This window comes from Heterodontus francisci, chromosome 49, assembly GCF_036365525.1.
Source record: "Heterodontus francisci isolate sHetFra1 chromosome 49, sHetFra1.hap1, whole genome shotgun sequence".
In the NCBI taxonomy this organism is placed as follows: Eukaryota; Metazoa; Chordata; class Chondrichthyes; order Heterodontiformes; family Heterodontidae; genus Heterodontus; species Heterodontus francisci.
The window spans coordinates 10,586,281-10,609,943 of record NC_090419.1 but is presented as its reverse complement, the minus strand read 5'-3'; the positions used below and the strand labels follow the sequence as shown (position 1 = coordinate 10,609,943).

The 23,663-nt window shown below is 49.4% G+C and overlaps 1 protein-coding gene across 1 annotated transcript in view; it reads right to left on the bottom strand.

The window, feature by feature from the left end:
• The window catches only part of tktb (transketolase b), a 36,826-nt gene extending 17,781 nt beyond the window's left edge, over positions 1-19,045 (bottom strand). Inside the window, exons 1-6 of the mRNA XM_068024254.1 lie at positions 18,839-19,045; positions 6,439-6,556; positions 5,951-6,064; positions 5,259-5,356; positions 1,640-1,831; positions 285-412 (exon numbers count right to left, since the gene is read on the bottom strand). Coding sequence (XP_067880355.1) covers positions 285-412; positions 1,640-1,831; positions 5,259-5,356; positions 5,951-6,064; positions 6,439-6,556; positions 18,839-18,945 — 757 coding nt within the window. The 5' untranslated portion in view covers positions 18,946-19,045. The remainder of the gene's footprint in view (positions 1-284; positions 413-1,639; positions 1,832-5,258; positions 5,357-5,950; positions 6,065-6,438; positions 6,557-18,838) is intronic.
• Between the last annotated feature and the right edge of the window lie 4,618 nt (positions 19,046-23,663).

The following is a 23,663-nucleotide window of genomic DNA, read 5'->3' as shown; positions in this document are numbered from 1 at the left end:
CAAAAGAAAAATACCGAGAGAGAGATTTGGGAGACAAAAACAAGAAATGCTGGAATCACTCAGCAGGTGATTCCAGCATTTCTTGTTTTTGTTTCAGATTTCCAGCATCCGCAGTATTTTGCTTTTATTTGAGAGATTTGGGAGGATGTCCGCTGTATCGCGCTACATTCCCAGTGAGCAGGGAGGGAATATTGCCCGGCATCGGCACAAACTGGACAAAGCAGCTACGGCAAAGACGAGGGGGTACTCAACGCTCGACCGACCGACCGACCCAGCGCGCTCACCTTTAATTCCTTTCCCTTTGAAGGTTTTGGCGACAATTGCAGTCGGTCGGTCCTTGATTAGCCCGGCCTTCCCTAGGGCTTTGCACAGATCCTCCACATTGTGTCCGTCCACGATGTAGGTGTTCCAGCTGTCAACACAGGAAGAAAACCCCTTTACACAGCCGCGCCTGCGGGTTTTACCGGAGGCCATTCAGACAGATCGCGGGTGCTCCGTGACATAACCCTCACATCCCTCAAAAAAAAAAAAACAGGTATTACAACCCTCGTGCGTAATCTCTCCTGATTTTAACTCCATCGTTCCAGTAAATCTACGCTAAACTCCCTCCAGCGGCACACGCTCACTAATTAAAAACAGCAAAAGTAAGAATAGGATGCAAAGAAAGCACTGGGACTCACTTCAGAAGCACCGAGCTTCATTCTTATAATCAAATCTTTTTTAGATAATGCTTGGAATACTGTGCACAGTTCCAGTCGCCGAGTTATATTAAAATGATAAAAGGCACTAGTGAAGGTGCAACAACAAAAATTTACGACGATGATCCCATAAGAGTTTATAACAGGACCAGAGTGATTGATTTCACAAATGGGGGGGGGGCGGGGGAAACCATTCATTCGATTTATTTACTGTAGTATGCTGATAAATTAACATCGGAATAGTAAATCTGAATTTTAGGGAGAGAGATAACTGGAGCAAAGAGAGCACTGCAGTGCCACCACTGCTGGGATGATGGAATTGCGGTGTGACGTTTACATGGAAGATTTGAATTTCTCCCAGCACATCCCCAAAGTGCCTCACAGCCAGTCTTTCTTGCAATGGTGACCGCCGTTGTAAATGAGGAAGTGAGGCAGTCAATTTTGCACACAGCAAGATCCCACGAACAGCGATATGATAAATGGCTTCATTTGGTTGGTTAAGGCATTGGTTACCATTATAAACGTTAACATTGGAATGGAAGGAGTGGACAGACGACCCAAGAGCAGGAAAGTTTTACGGACAAGAGTAATAGATGCTAGATTTTTAACGTTATGGACGGATAGGTAAATGGGACGATAACTTATCAAAACCTAGGGGGCCCTCGATATAAGAGAGTCACTAATAAATCCAATGGGGAAGTCAGGAGAAACCCCTTTCCCCAGAGAGTGGTGAGAATGTGGAACTCGCGACCACAGGGAGTGGTTGAAGTGAATAGTATTGATGTATTTAAGGGGGAAGCTGGATAAACACACGAGGGAGAAAGGAATAGAAGGATATGGTGATAGGGGGGAGATGAAGTAGGGGGTAGGATGGGCCAAATGGCCCGTATCTGGGGTGTAGCCTTCAGGTTAAAAGCCACACTATTTCATGACCCACTCACCCAAAGGCTTCACAACGCTTGTAGTAGGTATCCACGTCATGCTGGAGGGGTGCAGGCTCGCTCTGGCCCAAGCGGTTGACGTCAAAGATGGCCACCAAATTGTCCAGCTTGTAGAAGGAGGCAAAAGCCATGGCCTCCCAGATGGAGCCTTCTGAGGACTCGCCGTCTCCAATCAGGCAGTACACACGGTAACTTCAAGAGAAAGGCAGCCCATTTAATTCATTGCACGCTACCGTCCCAGTGCAACTTTCCAATACCGCCTCACATTTAAATACAGAAGGCATCAGTCGTGGTTCAGTCACTTTCCCCGTAGAAGTCAGAAGATAGTGGATTCAAGTCCAACTCCAGAGACTTGAGTCCCATAATCCAGACCCAACACTCCTCCCCGCCCTGGTGCCAGTGCCGAGGGAGCGCCGCACTGTCAGAGGGTCAGTGCCGTCTTTCGGGATGAGACATTAAACCAGAGAACCCCCCGCCTGCCCTCTCAGGTGGGCTTAAAAGATCCCACAGCCACGATTGGAAGAGTTTGGGTGGGGGTGGAAGGTGCGAGTTCCCCCCAGTGTCCTGGGTCCCAATATTTATCCCCCAGCCAACATCACAGAAGAAAACAGATGATCTGGGTCATTTGTCACATGGCTCGTTTGTGGGATCTTGCTGTGCGTCAACTGGCTGCTGCATTTCATACATTACATCACGAACCACGGTTCAAAATAACTCCTCCACTGTCTGTGAGGCGCTTTGCGATTTCGAGGTGGCGAAAGGAGCTGGAGAGACACAAACCAACGCCTCCCTTCAATTCTGTGTCCGACCAGAACAGAACGACTGGCGTTTCTTCAGCACCTTACACCACATCCCAAAGTGCCTCACAGACAATGAAGTACATCTGGACTTTAGTCACTCTTGTAATGTAGGAAACCCAGCAGCCAATTTGCACACAGCAAGATCCCACAGTCACGTGATGAATAACCAGTTTTTTTTTTATAAACAAAGTGATGTTGGTTGAGAGATAAATATTGGCCCCAGGACAGTGGAGATCTCTCGATCTCTCCTCCACTCTGCACGTCTGCATCCCCACACCCCCTCCCCCACAACCCCTGCCCTTCTTCCAATAGTGGCCGTGGGATCTTTTACGTCGACCTGTGAGGGTCTTCAGGTTGAACGTCTCATCCCGAATGACAGCCCCTCTGACAGGGCAGCGCTCCCGCACTGCTGAGCCACCGACAGGGCGGCGCTCCCTCAGCACCCAGAGCGGGTGTGTTGGGACTGGATTACAGTGCATGGAATCTGACTGGGAGGTGAGAGGAGCGAGACCAACTGCCAAACGTTTACCCTCTTAATGCTCCACCAATGACAAACTTCACACACCCCAGCTCCCCGTAGAAATCCAAAACCCAGTCGATTCAAATCAGCCTCTTAACAGATTAGATTGCTAAATGCAGCTCCCTCACTCACAATTGTGCAAACTCAGCTGCGGGGGAAAGGGAAGGGCCAATTTAATAATTAAACCGAGACATTTCAAATGTTCCTGTCTCAGCTCAAGTAAGTTGGCAGAGCAGAGGCAAATTAGTCGAGCAATGCAGTGGGAAACTGGTCAGGGAAGGATTGAATAGAAAAGATTAATACGATCGGGTTAATGAGAAGGAGCTCTGTTTGGATTGTAAAAGCTAGTGTTAGACCACATGATGACCCATCCAGCCCTCCCCCAAACTCTTCGTCCATTTAAAAAGAATCTTCAAAATAAAAACGTACCATTGGCAGAACACAAGCCAATTCAAGAGCTGCCTATTCTCAGCCTCCTGTTCAAATTCACACCCACCCATGGCCTCCCCAACTCCAACCCTCCCCGTCTCTGCGACCTCCTCCAGCCCCGACAACCCTCCCCGTCTCTGCGACCTCCTCCAGCCCCGACAACCCTCCCCGTCTCTGCGACCTCCTCCAGCCCCGACAACCCTCCCCGTCTCTGCGACCTCCTCCAGCCCCGACAACCCTCCCCGTCTCTGCGACCTCCTCCAGCCCCGACAACCCTCCCCGTCTCTGCGACCTCCTCCAGCCCCGACAACCCTCCGAGATCTCTGCCCTCCTCTAATTCCGGCCTATTGACCATCCCCCGATTCCCATCGCTCCACCACTGGCGGCCGTGCTTTCAGCTGCCTGGGCCCCAAGCTCTGGAATTCCCTCCCTAAACCTCTCCGCCTCTCTCCTCCTTTAAGAGATCAACATACTGAGTGGGGGGGGGGGGGGGGGGGGTCACCATTGACCAGACACTGAACTGGACCAGCAGGTCAGAGGCTGGGAATCCTGCAGCGAATAACTCACCTCCTGACTCCCCAAAGCCTGTCCTCCATCTACAAGTCAGGAGTGTGATGGAATACTCTCCACTTGCCTGGATGGGTGCAGCTCCAACAACACTCAAGAAGCTCGACACCATCCAGGACAAAGCAGCCTGTTTGATCGGAACTCCATCCACCCCCTTCAACATTCACTCCCTCCATCACCGACGCACAATGGCAGCAGCGTGTACCATCTACTATCTACAAGATGCACTGCAGCAACTTGCTGAGCCTCCTTAAACAGCACCTTCCAAACCTGCGACTTCTACCACCTAGAAGGACAAGGGCAGCAGACACAAGGGAACACCGCCTGCGAGTTCCCCTCCAAGTCTCCCACGCCATCCTGATCTGGAAACATACCAGGTGCAAGAACGGAGGGACCTGGGATTGCATATACACAAAACCTTGCAGGTGGCAAGACAAGTTAAGGCAGTTAAGAAAGTCTATGGGATGCTGGGTTTTGTAAATAGAGGCATTGAATACATAAACAAAGGACGTCATGTTGAACCTTTACAAATCCCTGGCTGGGCCTTAGCTGAGTATTGTGTCTAATTCTGGACCCTGCACTTTAGGAAGGATGTCGAGGGCTCGGAGAGGGTGCGGAGGAGATTTACTAGAATGATCCCAGGGATGAGGGACTTCAGTTAATGCGGAGAGACTGGGAGAAGCTGGGATTGTTCTCCTTAGAGCAGAGAAGGTTAAGGGGAGATTTAAATCGAGACGTTCAAAATCAGGAGGGGTTTTTGATAGTGTCTCCCTTTCTACTGTTTCCACTGCAAAGCAGGTCAGTAACTAGAGGCCACAGAGTTTATAATAATTGGCAAGCGTACTAAAGGGGAAAATGAGGAGAAATGTGAGGGCTGTGAAGATCTGGAACAGACTCCCTGAAAGGGTGGTGGAAGCAGATTCCATGGGAACATTCAATTGGACTAAAAAAAAAAAAGAGAAGGAATTTGGAGAGTTCATGGGGAAAGAGCTCGGGTACGGGACCAAATTGACCAGCTCTTCCAAAAAGCCAGCACAGATGTGATGGGCCGAACGGCCTCCTTGTGTGCTGTAGCATTCCGCGACTCAGTCGCCCTCGCTGGGTGAAAAGATCCTGGAACTCCCTCCCCCCCACAGCACCGCGGGTATACCCACCCAACACTGACTGCGGCAGCTCACCACCACCTCCTCAAGGGGCAATGAGAGACGGGTGATAAATGCTGGCCTGGTCAGGTGGACGGGGTGGGGGTGCCCACGGGGGAAAAAGGAACAAGACAATCAAAGCCCTCCAGCTCTGCTGTTACCTGGCATGGTCGAAGTATTTGCCTGTGTACGCCATCCCACAAGCTGCACCAAGGCCCTGACCCAGGGAGCCTGTGGCTACATCAACAAAGGCCAGTTTCTGTGGAAAAAGTAAAACAAAAAAATACAAGAGAACACAAGTTAACGAGGACAAACTTACATTTCCCCAGCATCTTTCCCCACCTCAGGGCGTTCCAAAAGCGCCTCACAGCCAATGCAGGAAGTTTATTTTTTAAAGTGCAGTCACTGTTATAATGTCGGAAACGCAGTCAATTTGCACACAGCAAGATCCCACAAAGATAAATTACCAGAGTTTTTTTTAAAAATAAAAGTGAAGTTGGTTGAGGGATAAATACTGGCCCCAGAGAAATGAGGGGTCTTTATTTCAGATGCCACTTTGAAACTAAAAGGAGGAAAGAAAAGGGGAGGAAACAGATTGTGGAGGTGGCTTCTCCCATTAGATGTAAACACTGCGACCAAAACTGGCTATGTAAACGGACTTTATTCTGCATGGATGGTTAGGGTCTTTTACATTAATGATTTATTGGGTAGGCAGTTCCAGGTTAATGTTTTGTCAGTAATAAGAACAATCAAACCTATTAGTGCGTCAAGTGTCTGGAGTAGTGAACTGGCATGTTGCAATCAAAGATTCCAATCTATAACGCACTCAGGTACACACACACACACAACTTACTGGAGTGGGGTGTCCCTCGAGTAGACAGCCAAGCTTCCGGAGGTTCATCAGTTCAGCTTCCTTCACATATCCAGCCTCCACCCATGCTGCGTACAATATCGGAGCTGCATGGCCCTGTAAGCAGAGGGCAAGGGGGTAAAGAGGCCGCTTTCGAGCCACACTACTTGAAAGAATAGCAACAGCAAATGCACCCCGACACCTTGGGTGTACCCCGAGCGCGGACAGCTCAAACAATTCACGGCACTGATTCCCGGACAAGGAGGGCTGCCCTAAGAGGAGAAATTGAGTAGAGCGGGCCTACATTCCCTGGAGTTTGAAGAAGGAGTTGTGATCTCATTGAAAAGGTATAAAATTCTGAGAGGTTTGACAGGGTAGATACTGGTACAGTCGACGGGAGATGAAAGATCAGCCATGATCTTATTGAATGATGGAGCAGACTCCTCCTGTTTGTGTTATGGATAAGACGGTATACACAAGGCCCCGCTTACCTTAGACAGCACAAAACGATCGCTGTTGGGGTCTCTCGGCTCGTTCACTTTGTACCTCATGACATGGAAGAAGAGCACGGACATTATCTCCGCAGCACTGCAGCACGAGGTGGGGTGCCTGGATAGAAAGCGACAAAAAAAAAACAGACTCAGACATTTGCCTCAGCATCAAAACACGTCAAAGATCTATAGATGAATCTCAAATCCATTCAATAACCCACAAGTCAACTGCACGGTGCGACTCAGACATCTCAGCAATGGTTGGGGATCTCCACGTTGGGATGGCGGTGGTTTGCAGGGTAGGACAGCATGGGCAGCTGTACATATCTCCCACCTCCAAACCCCCACCCTCTGCTACCTCAAATCTCAATCGTGGCTCATGTTGGTAGCACTCCGAGTCGGGGGGGGGGGGGTGGGTCACGGTTTCAAGGCCCACCCTAAAGGTTCGAGCCCCATAATCCAGAACGACTCCACTGCAATATTAAGGGGCGAGGAAGCTGCCAAGTTAGGAGCACAAGAAACAGGAGCAGAGGCGGCCATTCGGCCCCTCGATCCTGCTTCCCCTATTCAATACGATCATGGCTGATCAACCTCAACCGCCACCTTCCCACCCCATCCTTCGATTCCCTCAGTGCCCAAAACTTCATCCATCTCAGTCTGGAATATACTCAACGACGGAGCATCCACAGCTCTCTGGGGGAGGGAAAAAAAAAAAGAGAGAATTCCAAAGATTCACAACCCTCCAAGTGAAGAAATGTCTCCCCATCTCAGTCCGAAATGACCGATCCCTTATCCTGAGACTGTGACCCCCGTGTTCCAGACTCTCCAGTCAGGAGTGGGGGGGGGGAAAAACAGCCTCTCAGTGTCTACCCTGTCAAACCCCTCTCTGAATTTTATACACAAGAGTCATTGGTCCACCCAGTTGGTCCCACCTACAGTCACCAGCCCTCACCGATCTTGTCCCAATAGGATGGGTACAGATTGCTTCAGGATTTATTGACTGCAGTCAGGAAGCCCTAGGAGCAAGCTCACATCATGTTCACCATTCCCGACAGGCTCACTCTGGGAAGAAACAGGTCATCAGGATTAATGAATATGTTGACTTTTCAGCACAAACAGGCCATTCAGCCCATCTGCTCGGTCAGTGTTTCTGCTCCACACACACCTCCTCCCACCCCATATCACCATATCCTTCTATTCCTTTCTCCCTCGTGTGTTTATCCAGCTTCCCCCTTAAATACATCGATACTATTCACCTCAACCACTCCCTGTGGGAGTGAGTTCCACATTCTCACCACTCTCTGGGGAAAGGAGTTTCTCCTGAATTCCCCATCGGATTTATTAGAGACTGTCTTATATTGATGGCCCCCCTAGTTCTGGTCTCCCCCCACTAGTGGAAACATCTTCTCTACGTCTACCCGATCGAAACCCCCTTCATCATTTTAAAGACCTCTATCAGGTCACCCCTCAGCCGCCTCTTTTCTAGAGACGAGCCCCCAGCCTGTTCAATGTCACCAAGAATTAGACAAAAACTCCTCAGTAACCCATCACTCACCCACTACCCATTTCACACTCAGTAAACAAGGTGATTGGTTGGCGAGTCACTGCTGTTAGGGAATAGCTCTAAATATCTGGGTAAGTATCTAAGGTAAGAAAGGTTTACAGTTTATTTTCATATATAGTAAGTATAGTGGGGAAAGTCTTTGCTCGAGTCGCTCTGAACAGGCTCCAGAAGCTGGCCGAGCGCGTCTACCCTGAGGCACAGTGTGGCTTTCGTGCAGAGAGATCGACTATTGACATGCTGTTCTCCCTTCGTCAGATACAGGAGAAATGCCGTGAACAACAGATGCCCCTCTACATTGCTTTCATTGATCTCACCAAAGCCTTTGACCTCGTCAGCAGACGTGGTCTCTTCAGACTACTAGAAAAGATCGGATGTCCACCAAATCTACTAAGTATCATCACCTCATTCCATGACAATATGAAAGGCACAATTCAACATGGTGGCTCCTCATCAGAGCCCTTTCCTATCCTGAGTGGTGTGAAACAGGGCTGTGTTCTCGCACCCACACTTTTTGGGATTTTCTTCTCCCTGCTGCTTTCACATGCGTTCAAATCCTCTGAAGAAGGAATTTTCCTCCACACAAGATCAGGGGGCAGGTTGTTCAACCTTGCCCGTCTAAGAGCGAAGTCCAAAGTACGGAAAGTCCTCATCAGAGAACTCCTCTTTGCTGACGATGCTGCTTTAACATCTCACACTGTAGAATGCCTGCAGAGTCTCATCGACAGGTTTGCGTCTGCCTGCAATGAATTTGGCCTAACCATCAGCCTCAAGAAAATGAACATCATGGGGCAGGATGTCAGAAATGCTCCATCCATCAATATTGGCGACCACGCTCTGGAAGTGGTTCAAGAGTTCACCTACCTAGGCTCAACTATCACCAGTAACCTGTCTCTAGATGCAGAAATCAACAAGCGCATGGGTAAGGCTTCCACTGCTATGTCCAGACTGGCCAAGAGAGTGTGGGAAAATGGCGCACTGACACGGAACACAAAAGTCCGAGTGTATCAGGCCTGTGTCCTCAGTACCTTGCTCTACGGCAGCGAGGCCTGGACAACGTATGCCAGCCAAGAGCGACGTCTCAATTCATTCCATCTTCGCTGCCTTCGGAGAATACTTGGCATCAGGTGGCAGGACTATATCTCCAACACAGAAGTCCTTGAAGCGGCCAACACCCCCAGCTTATACACACTACTGAGTCAGCGGCGCTTGAGATGGCTTGGCCATGTGAGCCGCATGGAAGATGGCAGGATCCCCAAAGACACATTGTACAGCGAGCTCGCCACTGGTATCAGACCCACCGGCCGTCCATGTCTCCGTTATAAAGACGTCTGCAAACGCGACATGAAATCGTGTGACATTGATCACAAGTCGTGGGAGTCAGTTGCCAGCATTCGCCAGAGCTGGCGGGCAGCCATAAAGACAGGGCTAAATTGTGGCGAGTCGAAGAGACTTAGTAGTTGGCAGGAAAAAAGACAGAGGCGCAAGGGGAGAGCCAACTGTGCAACAGCCCCAACAAACAAATTTCTCTGCAGCACCTGTGGAAGAGCCTGTCACTCCAGAATTGGCCTTTATAGCCACTCCAGGCGCTGCTTCACAAACCACTGACCACCTCCAGGCGCGTATCCATTGTCTCTCGAGATAAGGAGGCCCAAAAGAAAAAGAAAAGAAAAAGAAAGAAAAGTAGTTTTTTTTTAAAGGGAGTTCTGTAGTAACAAGGACCAGGTAAGAAGGGCCCTAAAGTAATTGATAGTATGATCTTCCATTCGGTTTAATTTAAAGGGTTAAGTCATGGCAGGAGAGCTCAAAGCTGTGGTGTGCTCTACGTGGGAAGCCAGGAAAAATTCCAGTGCCCGGGACCAGCACGTGTGCAGGAAGTGTCTCCAGCTGCAGCTCCTGGAAGTCCGGGTTTCGGAGCTGGAGAAGCAGCTGGGGACACTGGAACATCCATGAGGTGGACAGTATTGTGGATAGCACATATAGAGAGGTGGTCACACCACAGGCTCAGAGCCCACAGGCAGGAAGGGAATGGGTGACCACCAGGCAGAGCAAGAGGACATGGCAGGCAGTGCAGGAATCTCCTGTGACTGTTCCCCTGCAAAACAGATATACCGCTTTGGATACTGTTGGGGGGAATGGCCTCAGGGGAAAGCAACAACAGCCCAATTCATTGCACCACGGTTGGCTCTGCTGCACAGGGGAGGAGTAAATAGTGTGGGAATGCAATAGTTAAAGGGGATTCAATTGTAAGGGTGTAGATAGGTGTTTCTGCGGCCGCAAAAAAAAGACTCCAGGATGGTATATTGCCTCCCTGGTGCTAGGATCAAGGAGGTCTCAGAGCGGTTACAGGATATTCTGAAGGGGGAGGGTGAACAGCCAGTGGTCGCGGTACCTGTGAGATGTGGGAAGTCCGTGATGCTTCCAGCGTTCCGGAGGACTACATCTGCAGGAAGTGTACCCAGTTGCAGCTCCTCACAGACCGCATGGATCGGTTGGAGCGGCAACTGGATGCGCTTAGGAGCATGCAGGTGGCAGAAAGCGTCATAGACAGGAGTTTTAGAGAAGTGGTTACACCCAAGGTGCAGGCAGAAAGATGGGTGACCGCTAGAAGGGGCAGGCAGGCAGTGCAGGAATCCCCTGTGGCTATCCCCCTCTCTAACAAGTATACCGTTTTGGATACTGTTGGGGGGGATGGCCTATCAGGGGAAAACAGCAGCAGCCAGAGCAGTGGCACCACGGCTGGCAATGTTGTTCAGCAGGGAGGGACAAAGCGCAGAAGAGCAATAGTTATAGGGGACTCGATAGTCAGGGGCACAGATAGGCGCTTCTGTGGACGTGAAAGAGACTCCAGGATGGTATGTTGCCTCCCTGGTGCCAGGGTCAAGGATGTCTCTGAACGGACAGGGGGCATTCTGAAGGGGGAGGGTGAACAGCCAGACGTTGTGGTACACATCGGTACCAATGACATGGGCAGGAAGAGTGATGAGGTCCTGCAGGGGGAGTTTAGGGAGTTAGGTAGTAAGCTAAAAAACAGGACCTCCAGGGTTGTAATCTCTGGATTACTCCTTGTGCCACGTGCCAGTGAGGCTAGAAATAGGAAGATAGTGCAACTAAACACGTGGCTGAGCAGCTGGTGTAGAAGGGAGGGTTTCAGATATCTGGACCATTGGGCTCTCTTCAGGAACAGATGGGACCTGTACAAGGAGGACGGGTTGCATCTAAACTGGAGGGGCACTAATATCCTGGCTGCCAGGTTTGCTAGCATCACTCGGGAGGGTTTAAACTAGTGTGGTAGGGGGGTGGGAGCCAGAGCAGTAGGACAGCAAGTGAAATAAATGAGGACATAGTAAATAAGGCCAGTAAGACTAAGAGGAAGAGCAGGCAGGGACATGTTGCTGAGCACAGCGGGACTGGTGGTCTGAAGTGCATTTGTTTCAATGCGAGAAGTATAACAGGTAAGGCAGAAGAACTTAGAGCTTGGATTAGCACTTGGAACTATGATGTTGTTGCTATTACAGAGACTTGGTTGAAGGAAGGGCAGGATTGGCAGCTAAATGTTCCAGGATTTAGAAGCTTCAGGCGGGATAGAGGGGGATGTAAAAGGGGTGGGGGAGTTGCATTACATGTCAAGGAGAATATCACAGCTGTACTGCGGGAGGACACCTCAGAGGGGTCATGCAGCGAGGCAATATGGGTGGTGCTCAGGAATAGGAAGGGTGCAGTCACGATGTTGGGGGTTTACTACAGGCCTCCCAACAGCCAGCGGAAGGTAGAGGAGCAGATATGTAGACAGATTTTGGAAAGATGTAAAAGTTAACAGGTTGTGGAGGTGGGTGATTTTAACTTCCCCTATATTGACTGGGACTCACTTAGTGCTAGGGGCTTGGATGGGGCAGAATTTGTGAGAAGCATCCAGGAGGGCTTCTTGAAACAGTATGTAGATAGTCCAACTAGGGATGGGGCCATTCTGGACCTGGTATTGGGGAATGAGCCCGGCCAGGTGGTTGAAGTTCAAGTGGGGGAGCATTTCGGAAGCAGTGACCATAATTCCATAAGTTTTAAGGTACTTGTGGATAAGGATAAGAGTAGTCCTCGGGTGAAGGTGCTAATTTGGGGGAAGACTAATTATAACAATATTAGGCAGGAACTGAAGAATTTAGATTGGGGGCGGCTGTTTGAGGGTAAATCAACATCTGACATGTGGGAGTCTTTCAAACATCAGCTGATTAGAATCCAGGACCAGCATGTTCTTGTGAGGAAGAAAGGCAAGTTTCGGGAAGCTTGGATAACATGGGATATTGTGAGCCTAGTCAAAAAGAAAAAGGAAGCATTTGTAAGGGCTGGAAGGCTAGGAACAGATGAAGCACTTGAGGAATATAAAGACAGTAGGAAGGAACTTAAGCAAGGAGTTAGGAGGGCTAAAAGGGGTCATGAAAAGTCATTGGCAAACAGGATTAAGGAAAATCCCAAGGCTTTTTATACATATATAAAGAGCAAGAGGGTAACCAGGGAAAGGGTTGGCCCACTCAAGGACAGAGATGGGAATCTATGTGTGGAGCCAGAGGAAATGGGCGAGGTGCTGAATGAGTACTTTGCATCAGTATTCACCAAGGAGAAGGACTTGGTGGATGATGAGCCTCAGGAAGGGAGTGTAGATAGTCTCAGTCATCTCATTATCAAAAAGGAGGTGATGTTGGGTGTCTTGCAAAGCATTAAGGTAGATAAGTCCCCAGGGCCTGATGGGATCTACCCTAGAATACTGAGGGAGGCAAGGGAAGAAATTGCTGGGGCCTTGACAGAAATCTTTGCATCCTCATGGGCTACAGGTGAGGTCCCAGAGGACTGGAGAATAGCCAATGTGCCTTTGTTTAAGAAGGGTGGCAAGGATAATCCAGGAAATTATAGGCCGGTGAGCTTTACGTCAGTGGTAGGGAAACTATTAGAGAGGATTATTCGGGACAGGATTTACTCCCATTTGGAAACAAATGAAGTTATTAGCGAGAGACAGCATGGTTTTGTGAAGGGGAGGTCGTGTGTTACTAATTTGATTGAGTTTTTTGAGGAAGTGACGAAGATGATTGATGAAGGAAGGGCAGTGGATGTTGTCTATATGGACTTTAGTAAAGCCTTTGACAATGTCCCGCATGGCAGACTGGTACAAAAGGTGAAGTCACACGGGATCAGAGGTGAGCTGGCAAGATGGATACAGAACTGGCTCGGTCATAGAAGACAGAGGGTATCAGTGGATGGGTGTTTTTCTGAATGGAGGGATGTGACTAGTGGTGTTCCGCAGGGATCTGTGCTGGGACCTTTGCTGTTTGTAGTATATATAAATGATTTGGAGGAAAATGTAGCTGGTCTGATTAGTAAATTTGCGGACGACACAAAGGTTGGTGGAGTTGCGGATAGTGATGAGGATTGTCAGAAGATACAGCAGGATATAGATCGGTTGGAGACTTGGGCGGAGAAATGGCAGATGGAGTTTAATCCGGACAAATGTGAGATAATGCATTTTGGAAGGTCTAATGCAGGCGGGAGGTATACAGTAAATGGCAGAACCCTTAGGAGTATTGACAGGCACAGATCTGGGCGTACAGGTCCACAGGTCACTGAAAGTGGCAACGCAGGTGGATAAGGTCGTCAAGAAGGCATACGGCATGCTTGCCTTCATCGGTCGGGGCATAGAGTATAAAAATTGGCAAGTCATGTTGCAGCTGTACAGAACTTCAGTTAGGCCACACTTAGAATATTGCGTGTAATTCTGGTCACCACACTACCAGAAGGACGTGGAGGCTTTGGAGAGGGTACAGAGGAGGTTTACCAGGATGTTGCCTGGTCTGGAGGGCATTAGCTATGAGGAGAGGTTGGATAAACTCGGATTGTTTTCACTGGAACGACAGAGGTGGAGGGGCGACATGATAGAGGTTTACAAAGTTATGAGCGGCATGGACAGAGTGGATAGTCAGAAGCTTTTTCCCAGGGTGGAAGAGTCAGTTACTAGGGGACATAGGTTTAAGGTGCGAGGGGCAAAGTTTAGAGGGGATGTGCGAGGCAAGTTTGTTTTTTTTTTACACAGAGGGTGGTGAGTGCCTGGAACTTGCTGCCAGGGGAGGTGGTGGAAGCAGATACGATAGTGACGTTTAAGAGACATCTTGACAAATACATGAATAGGAAGGGAATAGAGGGATATGGGCCCCGGAAGTGCAGAAGGTGTTAGTTTAGGCGGGCATCAAGATCGGCGCAGGCTTGGAGGGCCGAATGGCCTGTTCCTGTGCTGTACTGTTCTTTGTTCTACACATTGGTACAAACGACATAGGTTTAAAAAAAAAAGGATGAGGACCTAAAATCAGAATATAGGGAGTTAGGAAGTAAGTTGAAAAGTAGGACCTCAAAGGTAGTGATCTCAGGATTACTACCAGTGCCACGTGCTAGTCAGAGTAGAAATAGCAGGATATATCAGATGAATACATGGCTGAGGAGATGGCGAGGGGAAGGGTTTTAGATTCCTGGGACATTGGGACTGGTTCTGGGGAAGGTGGGACCAGTACAAACTGGACGGGTTATACAGGGCAGGACCGTTGTCCGAGGGGGAGTATTTGCTAGAGTGGTTGGGGAGGGTTTAAACTAAAATGGCAGGGGTATGGGAATCTTTGCAAGGAGTCAGAGGAGGAGGGGATCGAAGACAAGAACAAAAGACAGTAAGGGGAATAAGAAAAGTGATAGGCAGAGAAATCAAGGGCCAGAATCAAACAGGGACACAGTGAAAAATAGTGGGAAGGGGCCAAGTAATGTTAAAAAGACAAGCCTTAAGGCTTTGTGCCTTAACGCGCAGAGCATTTACAATAAAGTGGATAAATTAATCACGCAAATAGATGTAAACAGGTATGATATAGTCAGGATTACAGAGATATGGCTGCAAGGTGACCAGGGATGGGAAATGAACATCCAGGGGTATTCAATATTTAGGAAGGACAAAAATCAAAAGGCGGTGGAGTTGCATTGCTGGTTAAAGAGGAAATTAACACAATAGTGAGGAAAGATATTAGCTCTGACGATGTAGAATCTGTATGGGTAGAGCTGAGAAACACTAAGTGGCAAAAAACGTTAGTGGGGGTTGTATATAGACCCTCAAACTGTAGTGGTGATGTTGGGAATGGCATTAAACAGGAATTGAACTGGCCTAGCCATATAAATACCATGGCTACAAGAGCAGGTCAGAGGCTGGGAATCCTGCGGCGAGTAACTCACCTCCTGACTCCCCAAAGCCTGTCCACCATCTACAAGGCACAAGTCAGGAGTGTGATGGAATACTCTCCACTTGCCTGGATGGGTGCAGCTCCAACAACACTCAAGAAGCTCGACACCATCCAGGACAAAGCAGCCCACTTGATTGACACCCCATCCACCACCTCCAACATTCACTCCCTCCACCACCGACGCACAGTGGCAGCAGTGTGTACCATCTACAAGATGCACTGCAGCAACTCACCAAGGCTCCTTCGACAGCACCTTCCAAACCCGTGACCTCTACCAACTAGAAGGACAAGGGCAGCAAATACATGGGAACACCACCACCTGCAAGTTCCCCTCCAAGTCACACACCATCCTGACTTGGGACTGTATCACCGTTCCTTCACTGTCGCTGGGTCAAAATCCTGGAACTCCCTTCCTAACAGCACTGTGGGTGTACCTACCCCACACGGACTGCAGCGGTTCAAGGCGGCAGCTCACCACCACCTTCTCAAGGGCAATTAGGGATGGGCAATAAATGCTGGCCTGGCCAGTGACGCCCACATCCCATGAATCAATTAAAAAAAAACAGATCAGTTTAAAAAAAAAGTGGTGGTGTTTGAAGGATAAATATCAGCCCCCCCCTCGCCCCCTCCCCATTCTTCCAATCGTGGCTGTGGGATCCTTCACATCCACCAGAGGGGGCAGACGGGGGCCTCGGGTTTAGCGTCTGAGGGACGACCCCCTCTGACAGCTCAGTGCTCCCTTGGCACCAGCACTGGGGGAGTATCAGGCCTGGGTTACTGGGCTCATGTCCACACTCTTCTGATTCAGCGGGGAAAGCGAGACCCCCTCCCCAGGGAAAAGCAACACGACAGAATACGGTGCAAACGAACTGAGGAGAATAACCCAAATTCCAGGAACTCGGCTCCTCGCCCTAGTAAACTGATGTCAGATTCCCAGGCCCTCCCACCAGGAACCTGACATTCTGCTGGGGAAAATGAAAACATTTAGACTACTCATTGGAAGCCAGGGAGACGTCCCTCATGGTGTAGATACAGGAGAGAACAGCAGCCTTTGCATTTCCCCCCCCCCCTGCATCTTCCCTAAATCCCCTCTAAGGTTTATCTTACAATAGGAGGATTTATGTTACTTAGCAACACATGAAAAGGCCTCAGGGATTAACAGCCCTGTACAGCTGATTGGAGTTTATCCTCACTAGTCAGATCCACTATCACAGGTCCCATTCACACCATCACCCCCCCCATGCTCACTGACCTACGATAGCACCCAACCCAACAGTACCTCCAATTTTTAAAATTCTCATCCTCCTGCTCAAATCCCTCCATGGCCTCACTCCCTCCCTCCCTCCCTCCCCCAATCTCTGACCTCGTGCAGCCCCTAGCACCCTCCAAGATCTCTGCACTCCCATTCCGGCCTCTGGAGTTCCCTCCCTAATCCTCTCTGTCTCCTCCTTTAAGACACTCCTTAAGAGCAACATCTTTGATCAGGCTTTTATTCTCTTGTGGCTCAGTGTCAAAATATTTGACTGATAAACTGCAAATTGTTTTGTGGGGTTGGGTTTCAGCAAGAATGTTGTCACTCGTGGGAGTGAACAGAACTCGGGAGTGGCGGGGGGGGGGGGGGGCCCTCAACACAAGACAGTCAGTAATAAATCCGATGGGGAATTAAGGAGAAACTCCTTTCCCCAGAGAGTGGTGAGAATGTGGAACTCGCTCCCACAGGGAGTGGTCGAGGGGAATAGTATCGATGTATTTAAGTGGGGGGGGGGGGGGGGGGGGGGGAAGTCCTTGACAACCCCAATTCAGCCCAAAACACTTCACAGCCAATGGATTTACTTTTAAATCGAGGTGGAGGAAATACAGCAGCCAATTTGCACACAGCAAGATCCCACAAACAGCACTCTAATAAATGAGCAGATCCGTGAGTGATGTTGGGTGACGGATAAATATCGACCCCAGGGAGAACTCCACTCCCCTTCCAATAGCGGCCGTGGGATCTTTTACATGCACCTGAGGGGGCAGACGGGGGCCTCGGGTTTAACATCTCATCCCGCAACGCGGCCCCTCCGGCAGTGCAACACTCCCTTAGTGCTGACAGTCAGCCTGTTGGGCACGATTACAGAGGATTCCCCTCCTCAGAGCACCCAGCTCTGCCACTCCACATAGCAGTACTGTGGCCTATTGTGGAGGGACTGACTCACAGACCCAGTATAAAAAGGGGGGGGGGAAAAAAAAAGAGTGTAAATCGAGCAAGGGGAGACATTTGGCTCTGCAGCAAAGCAGATACCCAGAGACACTGGAGTCTCAGGGAGGAGAGGGGAAACGTCAAACACCTATTTAAAAAAAAAAGAGAGACCTCTGCAATCAAGCAAGGAACCCCATTCAGGAAAAAAGGCAGATGGATCGAGAATGAAACTTCACTTTTTGCCAATCCAGCCCGCCAAAGCTTACAGAAACATTCCATAATTTAAATAAAATCAGAGCCTTATAGTACAGGAGAGGCATTCAGCCCCTCGTGCCTGTGCCAGCTCGGAGAGGCAGTTATGCAATAGTACCACACACCCTGCTCTTTCACCATAGCCCGGCTGTTTTTCTTTCTCTGCTCAAGTATCTATCATTTTCCCCCTGAAAGTAACTGTTCAAGCTACTTCCCTTTCAGGAAAAGACCACACCAGCCCATCCTTTTGCACAACTGAGACAGGGACTTACTCAACACAACAAACTCAGTCATTGCTCCAACTCCCACATGTAACAAAACACATCTCTTCCTCTTCCCCTCCCCCACCTCCCAGTAACATGGGGGAGAATGGGAGAAGTTGGAGGTTATTTCCTTAATGGTGAAATGCTTGTGCGCACAAACACACACACATGACGAAGCAGGGAGGTTTAAAAGAGTCTCTAATTTCACCTAACCTTTAGCATTTCTTTCTCTCCCACTCCCACCACTTTTTGTCCAAGTTACCAAGTTCATTTGAAAAAATGCAATGCTTGCTGGCAAGATATTCTAGCAGAGCTTAGCAATTTTCCAAATAAACACACACACAGTGATGAAATGTAGAGACACACACACAGAGATGGGAGAAAGAGAGAGACACACACATACAATGGTGAAATGCAGAGACACGCACACAGATAGCTAGATAGGACAGAGAAAGACACACACACACACACACAGTGATGAAATGTAGAGACACACACAGAGATAGGAGAGAGAAAGAGACACACACAATGGTGAAATGCAAACACACACAGATAGGTAGGAGAGAAAGAGAGAGAGACACACACACAATGGTGAAATGCAAACACACACAGATAGGTAGGAGAGAGAAAGAGAGAGAGAGACACACACACAATGGTGAAATGCAAACACACAGATAGGTAGGAGAGAGACACACATACAAAATGGTGAAATGCAAACACACAGATAGGTAGAGAGAAAGATGGGGAAGGGAGGGAGAGAGAGAGATGGAAGAGAGGGAGTCAAGAGGTGGAGAAAGAGGGAGTAAAGTTGGGGGGGAGGGGAGGTGAAGGAGAAGGTGAGAGAGGGAGAGGAGGTAAAGGAAGGGAGAATGCACAGGCGACTCACCCTGAATTGGAAGCACATGTCGCTTTGATGGAGAGAATGCGGAGCCGGTTCGCGATGTCCCGGAGTGCCTGCAAAGTGCGATCATCAGGGAGCTGATAATGTGTCATTGCTGCAGAGTATGAATTACTGCAAATGTAATATTGTACTGTTACTGCTGCACACACTGCCTCCCTCTTTCTAATGGGAAATTGGGGCGGATGTGTCGTTCCTCCAGGTGGGTGGGTTTGCTGATGGTCACGCCACCAGCATCTATTGGCTGAAAGGAGCAGGAAGAAAGTATTTACTCCCCAAATTTGTACACTTTTGCAAAATCATGCAGGAAGAGGCAGTGACAATATTTACAGTCAGACAGTGTGCAGGGAAATGTGGCTGTGCAAAGATTTCCCCAGTTTTATTTCCTCCTCCCTGACTCCACCTGAGGCTTTTGGACACTCCAAGCGCCCTGGAGTGACTCAGCAGGAGGAAGCCATCCGGCCCACCGTGCCGCTGCTAGCCCTTTCCAAAGAGCTCTCCTCCACAGCTCCCTGCTCTTTCACCAGGTCCCTGCCCAAACTGTCCCCTTCCCTCCCAAGCCCCCCACCCCCTCTGAAAGGGCATCCCATCCCTCCAGCAAGCTACCCCCACCCCCCAATTTCAGGGCGTTCCCAAGGTGACTCCAGACCCACAATGTGTTGACTCCTAAGTGCCCTCTGAAATGGCCTAGCTAGCCACTCAGTCCAAGGCAACTTAGGGATGAAAATAAATGCAGGCCTAGACAGTGACACCCACATCCCAGGAATTAACAGTTTTTAAAAAAAAACATTAGTCCCAGCTCTGTTCGGGTAGAACATGTCCAGTCTATAAAAGTCCCATCTTCCCCAGGACTGCTCTCAATGTTCCAGGAATCGAAAGCCCTCCCTCCTGCACTATCTTTCCAGCCACATATTCATCTGCACTATCCTCCGTTGTATGTCTTCACTAGCACGTGGTACCGGGTGTAATCCGGAGATTACTACCTGTGAGGTCCCGCTTGCTAGTTTCTTTCCCAGCTCGCTATACTTCACCTACAGGACCTCATCCCTCTTCCTGCCTATGTTGTCAGTACCAATGTGCACCACGACTGCTGGCCATTCACCCTCGCGCCCCTCGGAGTGCTCTGCAGTGGTCCAGTGATTCTGGCACCAGGGGGGGCAACACCATCCTAGATACACGCCTGTGGCCGCAGAAACACCGACCTGTTCTCCTAACAAATCCACGATCACTATTGCTCTCCCAATCTTCCTCCTGCCCGCACACACCCCCCGCTACCCGAACAGCTGAACAAGCCGGGGTGCCCAGGTCTAGACTCTGGCTGCACTCCCCCGACAAACAATCACTCTCACCAGTATTCAGAAACCCTGGGTTGGGATACTGAGAGGCTGCAGTCCGCTGGTAGGTGGGAGTTTGTGCAACTAAACGGGGTTTTTATGCAGGGTTAGGGTATTGAGGAGTGTTGAGATGGGGGTTTATTGAGGGGTTCAGTGTTGAGATGGGGGTTTATTGAGGGGGTTCAGTGTTGAGGTGGAGGTTTATTGAGGGGGTTCAGTGTTGAGATGGGGGTTTATTGAGGGGTTCAGTGTTGAGATGTGGGTTTATTGAGGGGGTTCAGTGTTGAGGTGGAGGTTTATTGAGGGGGTTCAGTGTTGAGATGGGGGTTTATTGAAGGGGTTCAGTATTGAGGTAGGGTTTGTTGAGGAGGGCCAGTGTTGAGGTGGGGGTTTATTGAAGGGTTTCATTGCTAAGATGGGGAATTATTGAGGGGTTTTAGTGTTGAAGTGGGGTTTATTGAGGGGGTTCACTGTTGAGGTGGGGGTTTATTGAGGTGGTTTAGTGTTGAGGTGGGGGTTTATTGAGGAGGTTCAGTGTTGAGGTGGGGGTTTATTGACGGGGTTCAGGAGGGGGTTCAGTGTTGAAGTGCGGGATTATTGAGGGGGTTCAGTGTTGTGGGGGTTTATTGAGGGGTTTCAGTGTTGAGGTGGGGAACTATTGACGGAGTTCAGTGTTGAGGTGGGGGATTATTGAGGGGGTTCAGTGTTGAAGTGGGGGATTATTGAGGGGGTTCAGTATTGAGGTGGGGAAGTATTGAAGGGGTTCAGTGTTGAGGTGGGGAACTATTGACGGAGTTCAGTGTTGAGGTGGGGGATTATTGAGGGGGTTCAGTGTTGAAGTGGGGGATTATTGAGGGGGTTCAGTGTTGAGGTGGGGAAGTATTGAAGGGGTTCAGTGTTGAGGTGGGGAACTATTGACGGAGTTCAGTGTTGAGGTGGGGGATTATTGAGGGGGTTCAGTGTTGAGGTGGGGGTTTATTGAGGGGGTTCAGTGTTGAAGTGGGGGATTATTGAGGGGGTTCTGTGTTGATGTGGGGGTTTACTGAGGGGGTGCAGTGTTGAGGTGGGGGTTTATTGAGGGGGTTCAGTCTTGAGGTGGGGGTTTATTGAGGGGGTTCAGTCTTGAGGTGGGGGTTTATTGAGGGGGTTCAGTGTTGAGGTGGGGATTTATTGAGGGGGTTCAGTGTTGAGGGGGTATATTGAGGGGGTTCAGTGTTGAGGAGGGGGTATATTGAGGCGGTTCAATGTTGAGATGGGTGTTTATTGAGGGGGTTCAGTGTTGAGGTGGGGGTCTATTGAGGGGGTTCAGTGTTGTAGTGGTGGATTATTGAGGTGGTTCAGTGTTGAGGTGGGGGTTTATTGAGGGGGTTCAGTGTTGAGGTGGAGGTTTATTGAGGGGTTTCAGTGTTGAGATGGGGGTTTATTGAGGGGTTCAGTGTTGAGATGTGGGTTTATTGAGGGGGTTCAGTGTTGAGGTGGAGGTTTATTGAGGGGGTTCAGTGTTGAGATGGGGGTTTATTGAAGGGATTCAGTATTGAGGTAGGGTTTGTTGAGGAGGGCCAGTGTTGAGGTGGGGGTTTATTGAAGGGTTTCATTGTTAAGATGGGGAATTATTGAGGGGTTTTAGTGTTGAAGTGGGGTTTATTGAAGGGGTTCAGTGTTGAGGTGGGTGTTTATTGAGGGGGTTCACTGTTGATGTGGGGGTTTATTGAGGTGGTTTAGTGTTGAGGTGGGGGTTTATTGAGGAGGTTCAGTGTTGAGGTGGGGGTTTATTGAGGAGGTTCAGTGTTGAGGTGGGGGTTTATTGAAGGGTTTCAGTGTTGAGATGGGGGTTTATTGAAGGGGTTCAGTATTGAGGTAGGGTTTGTTGAGGAGGGCCAGTGTTGAGGTGGGGGTTTATTGAAGGGTTTCATTGTTAAGATGGGGAATTATTGAGGGGTTTTAGTGTTGAAGTGGGGTTTATTGAAGGGGTTCAGTGTTGAGGTGGGGTTTATTGAGTGAGTTCAGTGTTGAGGTGGGGGTTTATTCAGGGGTTTCAGTGTTGAGATGGGGGTTTATTGAGGGGGTTCAGTGTTGAGGTGGAGAACTATTGACGGAGTTCAGTGTTGAGGTGGGGGATTATTGAGGGGGTTCAGTGTTGAGGTGGGGGTTTATTGAGGGGGTTCAGTGTTGAAGTGGGGGATTATTGAGGGGGTTCAGTGTTGAGGTGGGGGTTTATTGAGGGGGTTCAGTGTTGAAGTGGGGGATTATTGAGGGGGTTCAGTGTTGATGTGGGCGTTTATTGAGGGGGTTCAGTGTTGAGGTGGGGAACTATTGACGGAGTTCAGTGTTGAGGTGGGGGATTATTGAGGGGGTTCAGTGTTGAAGTGGGGGATTATTGAGGGGGTTCAGTGTTGAGGTGGGGAATTATTGAGGGGGTTCAGTGTTGAGGTGGGGGTTTATTGAGGGGGTTCAGTCTTGAGGTGGGGGTTTATTGAGGGGGTTCAGTGTTGAGGTGGGGATTTATTGAGGGGGTTCAGTGTTGAGGGGGTATATTGAGGGGGTTCAGTGTTGAGGAGGGGGTATATTGAGGCGGTTCAATGTTGAGATGGGTGTTTATTGAGGGGGTTCAGTGTTGAGGTGGGGGTCTATTGAGGGGGTTCAGTGTTGTAGTGGTGGATTATTGAGGTGGTTCAGTGTTGAGGTGGGGGTTTATTGCAGGTGTTCAGTGTTGAGGTGGGGGTTTATTGAGGGGGTTCAGTGTTGAGGTGGAGGTTTATTGAGGGGTTTCAGTGTTGAGATGGGGGTTTATTGAGGGGTTCAGTGTTGAGATGTGGGTTTATTGAGGGGGTTCAGTGTTGAGGTGGAGGTTTATTGAGGGGGTTCAGTGTTGAGATGGGGGTTTATTGAAGGGATTCAGTATTGAGGTAGGGTTTGTTGAGGAGGGCCAGTGTTGAGGTGGGGGTTTATTGAAGGGTTTCATTGTTAAGATGGGGAATTATTGAGGGGTTTTAGTGTTGAAGTGGGGTTTATTGAAGGGGTTCAGTGTTGAGGTGGGTGTTTATTGAGGGGGTTCACTGTTGATGTGGGGGTTTATTGAGGTGGTTTAGTGTTGAGGTGGGGGTTTATTGAGGAGGTTCAGTGTTGAGGTGGGGGTTTATTGAGGAGGTTCAGTGTTGAGGTGGGGGTTTATTGAAGGGTTTCAGTGTTGAGATGGGGGTTTATTGAAGGGGTTCAGTATTGAGGTAGGGTTTGTTGAGGAGGGCCAGTGTTGAGGTGGGGGTTTATTGAAGGGTTTCATTGTTAAGATGGGGAATTATTGAGGGGTTTTAGTGTTGAAGTGGGGTTTATTGAAGGGGTTCAGTGTTGAGGTGGGGTTTATTGAGTGAGTTCAGTGTTGAGGTGGGGGTTTATTCAGGGGTTTCAGTGTTGAGATGGGGGTTTATTGAGGGGGTTCAGTGTTGAGGTGGAGAACTATTGACGGAGTTCAGTGTTGAGGT